This window comes from Arachis ipaensis, chromosome B07 (genome assembly GCF_000816755.2).
Source record: "Arachis ipaensis cultivar K30076 chromosome B07, Araip1.1, whole genome shotgun sequence".
Classification (NCBI taxonomy): Eukaryota; Viridiplantae; Streptophyta; class Magnoliopsida; order Fabales; family Fabaceae; genus Arachis; species Arachis ipaensis.
In genome coordinates, this window is record NC_029791.2 from 119,028,231 (window position 1) to 119,038,242 (window position 10,012).

General features: G+C 35.9%; 2 protein-coding genes across 4 annotated transcripts; one reads left to right on the forward strand and one right to left on the reverse strand.

Annotated features, from left to right (window-relative positions):
• On the forward strand, nucleotides 1,021–4,643 carry LOC107606066 (RNA polymerase II transcription factor B subunit 4). Of its 2 annotated transcripts, XM_016308031.2 has the most exons (11): nucleotides 1,021–1,200; nucleotides 1,276–1,364; nucleotides 1,451–1,733; nucleotides 1,904–1,950; nucleotides 2,343–2,380; nucleotides 2,466–2,511; nucleotides 2,683–2,736; nucleotides 2,836–2,904; nucleotides 3,204–3,280; nucleotides 3,844–3,939; nucleotides 4,111–4,643. In XM_016308031.2, exons 1-11 carry the CDS (start codon nucleotides 1,170–1,172, stop codon nucleotides 4,172–4,174), a joined length of 894 nt encoding a protein of 297 aa, XP_016163517.1. In that variant the 5' UTR covers nucleotides 1,021–1,169; the 3' UTR covers nucleotides 4,175–4,643. The 2 variants fall into 2 exon arrangements, with proteins under 2 accessions (XP_016163517.1, XP_020962038.1); XM_021106379.1 differs by lacking the exon at nucleotides 2,683–2,736.
• Nucleotides 5,416–8,565, reverse strand: LOC107606067. Of its 2 annotated transcripts, XM_016308032.2 has the most exons (6): nucleotides 8,117–8,565; nucleotides 7,856–7,970; nucleotides 7,388–7,599; nucleotides 7,270–7,297; nucleotides 6,626–6,734; nucleotides 5,416–5,783 (listed from the first exon to the last, which is right to left on the reverse strand). In XM_016308032.2, exons 1-6 carry the CDS (start codon nucleotides 8,393–8,395, stop codon nucleotides 5,702–5,704), a joined length of 825 nt encoding a protein of 274 aa, XP_016163518.1. In that variant the 5' UTR covers nucleotides 8,396–8,565; the 3' UTR covers nucleotides 5,416–5,701. The 2 variants fall into 2 exon arrangements, with proteins under 2 accessions (XP_016163518.1, XP_020962039.1); XM_021106380.1 differs by lacking the exon at nucleotides 7,270–7,297.

A 10,012-nucleotide genomic window follows, 5' to 3' on the forward strand; every position in this document is an offset into this window, starting at 1 on the left:
TGAAAAAGAACACAGGACTGCAGCACCCAAACCATCGTCTATTCTCAACGGCATTCTTGTTCTTCTTCTCAAATACATCAAGCAATTCTTTCAGCTTCTTCACCTTCTCCGCAAGAGCATCATCATCTTCTCCACCATGACCATCACATTGAAATACCCTATCAAACCACACAAAAAAATCACAGTGGGGAGTTTTCTCCTACCCATACAGATAGAAGGGTTTAGGGTACAACATTATCAGAAATAATGTTTTGCATACAAAAAAAGTTTAAAATCATCGATACATTACCTTCAAAAAAGGACAGCCAAAGAAAGGTCTTTTCATATTTTTCTCCGTTTCAAACTCTACAATTATGGCATAGACTCTGTAATGACATCTCGAATTTTTCTTCTGGCGACTCTGAACCTACCACCGTGGGCAGAACCACTGCTAACACTTCCGTCACCACTAGCTTTAACTCGCCGCTGATATGAACTTCCACAACTTTTTCCGGTTGTCATTGTTAACAACTATAGCTTTCGATAATTTAGGGTTTTGGCAAGAGGAAGAAGAAGAATTTGATTTCACACGTCGTTTCATGGCTATATGCAATTTTTCATTGTCGTTTTTGTACAATTCAACATAGGGACCACTTTATCTGCTTTTTCACGTGTCACTTACCATTTGTGTCATCAACTCAATGTGACACGTTGGACTTCGCCGTTAGACTTTAACATACCAATCTAACGGAAGGATCATTTTGTCTGACACCAGAAAACATTAAATACTAACGGAGTGATTAATTTTAGTTGAGAACTAAAACATCCACTTTAAAATTTTTTAGAGACCAATTTAAATAAATACTCTTAATAGAATAACATCACATATCTATTATTTACTATCATAGACAGAAATTAATTAATCCAAAATCAAAATCTTCAATTACCTAATTATTACCTTACTCAAAGATTATTTATACACTATTGTTAACTACTAAATTGTAATTAATTTTATACTGTTATATCGTATACCTAAAATTAAAATACACTCGGAAAGACGCTTCCGTTAATTGGGTCATAAATTGTCTTAGATAGTAACCATTAACCAAGGACAATCTGAGAGTTGAGACATTTTATGTGGGCGGAGTGCGGCTGAGTAAGTGGCGGTGGCAGTGTGTGAAAGTGGAAGCATGCCTTCTGCTCCTTCAAAGCTCTATTCAGGTTCGTACTGTGCTTTCACCTGCCCTTCCAATTCCATTCATTTTCTGATCCCTTTCTTCATTCAATCCGTTGCAGATGACGTCAGCCTCCTCGTCGTGACGCTAGACACCAACCCTTTCTTCTGGTCCACTTTCTCCTTCCCTTTCTCCGAGTTCCTCTCTCATGTAACCAACTTCATCCTCTTCCTCTCATAAACCCTAGACCCCCTTCCCTTCCGTTTTTCCCCCTAATTCTTTCTTTATTTTTTCAGGTGCTTGCGTTTCTCAACTCGATCCTGCTTCTTAGTCAGCTCAATCAGGTTGTGGTTATCGCCACTGGCTGCAATTCCTGCACCTACCTCTACGATTCTTCTTCCGATAAGAACCATGGCTCCACCACCGGTTCCATGCCCTCCCTCTACTCCGATTTGCTGCACAATCTCGAGGTTTTCCTAGCTAAGGACCAGCATTTGGCAAAGCCCAGGGATAATGCTGCAGGTGGAGGAGCTCCTCCTCCTTCGCTCCTTTCGGGATCCTTGTCCATGGCGCTTTGTTGTATCCTCTTCCAGTCATTGCATTCAATGCTTCTTTTAGTTATGAAAATGTCTTATTTTAAATGATTAGGGTAGAAGTTTAGTTATGTATTACTTCTGATATCTAAGAATTTTCACTATGGACTTGTAAGTTTATTGTGAGATTTTTGCTTGACCTGATTTGCTATTCAGATATACAGAGAGCTTTTCGTTCGGGACCCATTCATCCTCAGCCTCGGGTGTGTATATATACATTCTTATATGCTTGCCTAATGCCTGATCATGAGTGTGTTCTTAGATAGAGTTTTATACTGCACTTGAATGTAATGGGTTGCTATTAATCAAGTGTGATCGGCTTAGTAATATCTTTTTGTTTTAGTGGGCATGTGTTTTAGTTGATATTGTATTACCAGAAATGAGAGGGAAAGACCTAAATAAAGATCATTCCAAGTTATAAATGAGTTGTGAAATCTAGTTTATTCTGAACTGGTATAAATCGTAGAATGAGTATTGAGATATGATTCACCTGTTCTTTTATTTTATTTGCGTGTTTCGGCTTTATTTTACCATTTTGTTAAAGATTTGCAGATTTTGACTAATAAATTTCATGTATTTGCTAATTTATGAACAGATTTTGTGCTTACAAGGATCTGCTGATGGACCAGAACAGTATGCTCCTCCTGATCTTTATATTTTATTATTTCACATTATTCATTTTTGCAATGAACATTCACTTTATTTTACTCCCTTGTAGGTATGTGGCAATCATGAATTCAATATTCTCTGCGCAGCACTCAACAGTATGTAGTGAATCTTCACTTTACTTTTCTTTTTCTCCTCTGTATTTCACTTTGACCTCGGCATTTTTCTGGGCTAGCTGTTATGTTCTTGGGCTTTTTTAGGGAGTAGTCATTTAATGGGACATAAAATTGCTAGTGTTTTTATATATGACTAATACTTTTGTAACACAGGTCCCTATAGATTCTTGTTATATTGGTTCTAACAATTCTGCATTCCTCCAACAGGTGATTAAATAATACAAATGCATGTTGAATGATTTGGTGTTGCAGTTACTGATATGTTATATTGGCACTAACAATTTCATTTTATAACATGAATAACAGGCTTCGTACATAACCGGTGGCATATATTACAGGCCTCCCCATTTGGATGGGCTTTTCCAATATTTTTCAGTAAGTTCTCTTAATTGGCGGAATTGTGATTTTGTTTTTTTGCCACTTCTTACTGTTCATGATTAAGTAATAATCTGTGTAGTTCTTAAGATTTAGAAACCTGCAACCCAAAAAAAAAAGTGTCTTTTTTTACATGCTTTGGTGTATATGGTTGGAAACAAATTCTAGGATTTATAATGATTCCTTTACAACTTTTGATTTCTTTTGCGGTAGGATCTTTTTTTTTTTGTTTCATCAGGTTATTTATATTATGATTTTAATTTCTCGACTTTTGATGTTAGTTTAACTTGTTTATACAGACGGTGTTTGCAACTGATTTGCATTCTCGTGCCTTTTTGCGGCTTCCTAAATCTGTGGGTGTGGATTTTCGTGCATCGTAAGTTATTTCATGTGCTGTTATCTTTTTCTGTTGTAGATCTCTTATCATCATTTCTTCTTTATATGTTTCTCCCTCCCATCTATAATGCTCAGAACATTTGGACTGCACCCTAGGTTCGAGCAAACTTATGATTCTTATGTTTTTCTTTTCTTTTTTTCCAATGTACCTTTTCTTTCTTTCTTATTTCATGTGGATTTGAAGGCAGTACATAGCTATTCAAACTTTGTTCTCATTGTTGCTTCTGCGGTACATTATGGTGGGGTTTCCCCTTGGGACTCTTTTTTGTTAACTGATTGTTGACCAGAGAGAAGATAGTGAGAATTCAAAGGGGGAGGGGATTTTCATTAACATTCAACATTTGATAATACAATTTCTAGTACTCCTGTTTATACTATTTCTAGTAATATCTAATATCTAATTTTACTTCCATTAATTGGCCTGTGCCCAAATTACACTCATTACCTTACTATGTATCCCCCATATAAATGTGAATATTATAATGTGAAAATCAGACTATGCATTTGATACCTACACCTGGCTAATTGTGTAACATTTTGCAGGTGCTTCTGTCATAAGCAAACAATTGACATGGGCTATGTATGCTCTGTATGCTTATCCATATTCTGTGAGCATCATGATAAATGTTCCACTTGTGGGTGAGTGTTTATATCATGGCCATTTGATAGTCTGTTCCTCTAAGCTGCATATAAGATTCTTTGACCTTGAATGAATATAACGTGGATAGTCTCATGATAATTACTTAACCCGAGGGTTCCAGTTTCATCTCATGTCGTTTGCCCTGTTTTTGGTCTTTGAACGTTCTGCAGGTCTGTATTTGGCCAGGCTCAATCAAATGTTCCCTCATCTACTGACCGGAAAAGAAAAGCTTGATACATTATGGTGTGTTCGATGGTTAACATTTTTTGTTACTTCCACTAGAAAGCAGATCGATCAAGGTTCTCTCTTCCATGTAAGCAGCGCGACGAAATTTTGGCGAGAAATTACTTCGACTGTCTTGTTGGGCAACTGAAGTTTCTTACGAGATCATTGTAGGTCCCAGAAAAATGAGGGTCATTGTGTATACTGGATAGTTGCATAGCAGGATAGATACAGAAAAGCTTCGTAATGGCCTGTCATTTCCGTAGAAAGCTATTATTAGCACCATATCCACATGGTGGGCGGCGAACTTTATTTAATAGCATCTATTCCTCTCTGATGAACCATCGTGAACTTTTCTTGTATTGGAGAAAGTTGGGTTCTATTAAAAGGCGTCCATTTTGTAATGATGTCTAACAGCACCGGCAACGTAATCAAGAATTGCATTGGTAACCTTATGAACAGAGTACAAGGTGTCTTGATTGTCTCTCTCTCTCTCTCTCTCTCTCTCTCTCTCTCGCGGCAAATGGCTTAGTTACATACATGCCTTAGATGAGAACTTCTGGTTTAATTTGTCTTTTTCAAAATTCTAATTAACTAATTACAACGTTCCTAAGTATTCTTGTCACTGTTAAACATATAATAATGGTTAGTATTAAACTAGTGTTTTGGTAAAATTAACTAATTCTTGATTGTATTTATTTTAACTTCTATCTAAATGTAAATGGTTAAATATTATAAACCGAGAAGATAATTTTTATAGTATTTATTTTTTTAAAATAGTAATTGTATACTGTTTTTACATGGTTATTTATTGTTATTTGAGAGTTAATTATTATACCGTCGAAAAAATATTTATTAGAAAGAAATCAATTTTAATTTTAAAGTGATATTTAACAAGTTGATAATATATAATCTCTAAATTGGCTTAATTTTTACATGATGCATGAATCATTTTGATCCATACAAGTTTCAAAATTAAGTCCCATAAGACCAATATGAGTTACATTAGTTGCTTGAAATTAGTTCCATGTATTTTCAAAGGACTAATTTGACTTGCATTTACTACTTAGAATGACTATTTTGACTAATTAAAATTTCCAGGACCGAAATAACTCATCATGTACCTACACGGATCAAAGTGAGCATAAAAACCATCAACCGCCTATTAAGTAATCAGAAAAATAAACCTGCTCTTAAGTGCCAATTCACAATATGCATACTAGGGTTTATTCTTAAAAATTGCACTCATCACATGGTAGAATTGGTCATTCAAACATTAACAGCAGCACTAGTATCATTGAATGCTTTGATAATCTATACAGTACAATCAATCAATGAAACAAAGCAATATTTTAGAAGCCAAATGATACAGTTTTAACAAGCACCAGATGTAAATGTTATTTACCATTATTTACATGAGGCCTGGAACTGATAGGAAATAATGAACGAATTCGTTTTACATGTTGGATAAGGCCCTATAAGCTCCATGCTGGATATGTTCATTTGAAATTCAACATGGCCATGGAAGACGCATCATCATTAGAGTGCCTTTAGAGCGAGTTTACTGCCACTGTGAATACCCTTTGCGGCAACTCTTAACACAGCACGACTTTTGTACAGCCTATTATGGTCATAAAAGACATTAAGAAATCAGAATAGCGGATAAAGGAAATAGCCATTGACATCTTTTACAAAGGAATTCTCAGTAAACTATAAACTGCCTTGAAAGAACTCTCTTTATTGTCTTATTTGCTAAATGCTAGGTAAAAAGACAGGTTTTACATAATGATAATGATAATCATAATCCGATAAAAAAAAATGGGTCAAGATCCTCTAAAGTGAGAAAGTTAGTAAAGTGGTAAACTGAAGAGTTAATCACTTTTAAATTAAGATAGTGGGCACACATTTCATGGAAATTACAAAATCAATAGTGATTAACCCTTCACTTTATCACTTTACTAGCTTCCTCACTTTAGAGGATCCAAATTTAAAAAAAAAACAATAACAATAACAATAACAATAACAATAATAATAGGATTATAGGTCATGGGCTCATGGCAGATCATAGATAACCGTTATATATGCTTGTCCTTGCAGTCTCTCAAATTCAATGTTATCAAACCTTTAACTCATCTCAACAGAGGGTAGAGAGTTTACAAATTTGTGTCTCTCATCGAGTTTGTGAGTTGAGCTTTACCATTCAAGTTCATCTCACTCATGTAAGCTTCATGTGTTAAGGTGAACTCGAGTTTGATTACCTTGCTCAAAATATTAACTTATTTTTTCAAACTCAATATCGAAGCAAAAGGTGGTTCCAAAGAACAGTTTCCATTATGCAGTGTCTATATCTTTGTTATGGCTAGGAAAGGTGAGGCCAAACAAGTATGCAGTATGCGCACACACACACACACACACACACGCACACACACAGAGAGAGAGAGAGAGAGAGAGAGAGAGAGAGACCCTGCCAAAGCAAGTCCCCAGGTAGACAAAGCATAAAACAACTTCCCAGCTTCCCAGATATTAAAAACCGTTTCCAGTTTGCTTGTACCAGCCAAAGCTTTTGATAGAACTGCCATGAAATGATTTAAAATATAAGATGAATCAATTTGTTGATTGCACCTGCAGCTAGTGCAGAGTTGAATATTTCATACAAAATTGCATGAATGCAAGAGAACCGAAGTAACAAAAAGTGAATACAATTAGTACTATGGTATATAAAACAATATCCTGGTTAATCGGCAATCTTAATACTAATAAAAATCTCAAACAGAAAAAGAAGAAACCAATATGACTAGAGAAACTAGTATTACACTCATCCAGCGTATTTATCAGGGAATATCAATTATATATATTTACCATCAATAATAATGGTCTTAACAGCTCAAAAGATACAGTGAGATGACAAACCAGGTTTATGGTTATGGTTATTATATACCTATTTTCACCCTTTCACGCATAAAAATGTACATGGGCACTATGGCACAATTCAGTAGAATCATTACCCATTTCATTCGAGCAACAGACTAGATCTTTACACATAATTTCTATAGATCTAATGGAAGAAGCAAATTATTCAAAATCTGAAGGTCTGACTGCAAATTTACCTTTCTGCAGTTGCTCTGGAGATAACTTCTGCAATTAACGAATCACAACCACACAAATTCATTAGATACATCTTATCAAATAAGCAATAACATGCATAAGTAGCAACCAAACACATACCAGAGCCTTAGGATTTGACAGAATGCATCTTGCCATGAAGTTTGCAACTCCATCAACCACATGTTCCTCACTGATGACTATGTAACTTTCATCATCAATCCCACTCCTTTCCTCCGCATTACTTGGCTCAAGATCATCAGTAACCCAAACCCACCAACTCGGTTGTTGGGAATCAACATTGATCAAAATATCAGCACAATCATGATCCAATTCTGTCAAACGTTCAATACCCAAGTAAATTAATCCATTATCAATGTAAAAACATTTTATATAAACATCTAATTATATCATATCATATATTAGTAAATGAGCTAAAGTAACTACCTTCTTTACCCACTACTTAAATTTATTTATTTCTTTGGATGTGTACTTAAATGGTTATCTAAACGAATGAATTTGATTGAATGATGATCAATGCATAAAAATTAAACTTTAATATAAATGCATAATTGCATAATGCATATATACCAGTGGCTTCCTTAAAAGGAAATTGCATGGCACCATTAAACCCTTCCTGCTGCAACAACTTGAGCTTAGCCAAGTACTCATCAGACTCCACGGTGGAAACTAACCGATCATGAAGCTATAACCATCAACAGAAACAAACTGTAAGGTTTATCTATCACTACCAATATGCCCAATTAAAAAAATAAAAAAAATAAAAAAACTTTTTTTTTGGTCAGAAAACGAGATCCCTCAAGGAAATAAAGCTGTATTGAACAAACATACATCAGAGGGACAATTGTTCAGAAAAGAGGGCGATTCAGATAGGTTCTGAAGAAGCTTCAAATTCTGCTCGAGCAAGTTCCTGAGGCGGCGATTCTCCGATCGAAGAGACTGTAATTCTTCTTCATCCGAGGGACAGTTAGCGGCCGGAGGTTCCTGGACGGCGGCGTTGTGGTGCTTGTGGTGGAGGTAATGATGGCCGTATTCGACGGCGGCAAAAGTGACATCAGCAACCTCAAGCACCGTCTTGGCCACCTCTACGGCTTCACGGTGGTGTCCCATCACGAAGACAACGATCAATTTGAGGAGGGAACGTGGAATCGGAACCTGAATTGGGCAAAGTGCTTCGCTTTCGAAACCCCAATTGATTTTCTTCAATTTTCTCCTAAAATTGAGAGAGTCGTCGTTTTGACGTGCACGTGTCAGAGAGCCTCTCTACTTTTTGCACGTTTTCATATTTTAATTTAGAGCTGGTTTGAAACCATTTAAGATATAAAAAAAGAATTCGATTTCTTTTAATAAAAAAAATTATTTTTATTTAAAACTCAATTTTATTATTTAAAATGACTATAATATACTAATAGAATAAAATTTAAGTTTAAAGAGTGTGAAAGTTAATTTGAAAAGAATCTCACTATGTGAATAATGAGATGTGTGAACAAGCACTGCGTTTTAGGCCCACTAACCATCTAATTTCACTCTCACTCTAAACCCACCACTTTACTTAATTTCGCTTTAACCTAATTACATCCTCTTCTAACCCAAATCAGCCGTCCGTCACCTACCCCAGCATGCAGCCTCTCGCCAGTGAGAAAACTCTCCCGCACCGCCCTCTCCCGTCGTCACCAACTTGAATGCTGTATTAAGAACAAACATCTCATTTGCATTAAGAACAAATATCTCATTTGCATTAAGAATAAACATTCTATTTGTATGAAAAATAAATATTTGTATGCACATAAAATTTTCACGGCATACCTTTCACCCATTGATGACTCCATTAATAGTCCCAATATCACGCCTTCAACACCAAAAATGGGTAATGAGCTTGGGTTAGCAGCAGCAGTGTAAAACTCGAGAGATTAGCAAATAATTATTGAATAAATTAATTATTAATCAAAAAGATTAGAAAAATAAAATTTTGTAGTTTAATGTGATAGAGTTAAATAAAACGAGAATTTTGACACTAATTTCAAAGAATTTGGCCCAAAGGCCCAAACCAACCCAATAAGCATTTGAAGAACTCAGCTTCCCTTCCTTCCTTCTTCATTGACGCTGCAACATTGAAGAGAAGGGAAGAAGAGAGATAAAACCCTTGAATTCAATCAATCCACCATAACTTCTTATTTCGAGTTTCCATCGCCGCATCGTTTGTGGCCACGCGACCACCGCGTCGAGTTCTACGATTCTACAGGAACAATTTTATAGGTAAGCCACTTTATCACCCCAATTGCTCTATCCCTTCCCATTTTCGAAATTCATTGAGGTGGTGTTGAGATTTTGTGGGTTTTGGTACCTTAGGTTCAATCTAGCTTACAAAACTCGTTGGATTTGGTTCGTTTGGTCCGTGGGTGCGGTAAGGATCCTCAACCCTAGTTAAATTCTTGAATTGGTGTTTTGGGCATTGAATGTGGGTGTATATATGTTGTATATATGTAATAGGTGTGTATATGTGTATGTTGGAACTTAAATGGTAAGCTTTGGAGTTTGGTGGAGGTTGAGTGCTTTTGTTTGGGTGACTTTGGACCTTGGGTCACTGTGTTTGGCTTGGTGGGGTTGTCTCGGGAACCACGTGAAAATCGGCTAAGGTATAGTTTTGATTTCCTGTATTTAAAGTGTAATGTAATGTGAAAACTTAGGCTAGAGACCCTAAGATAGGAATTGAATTGTTTTGGTTGA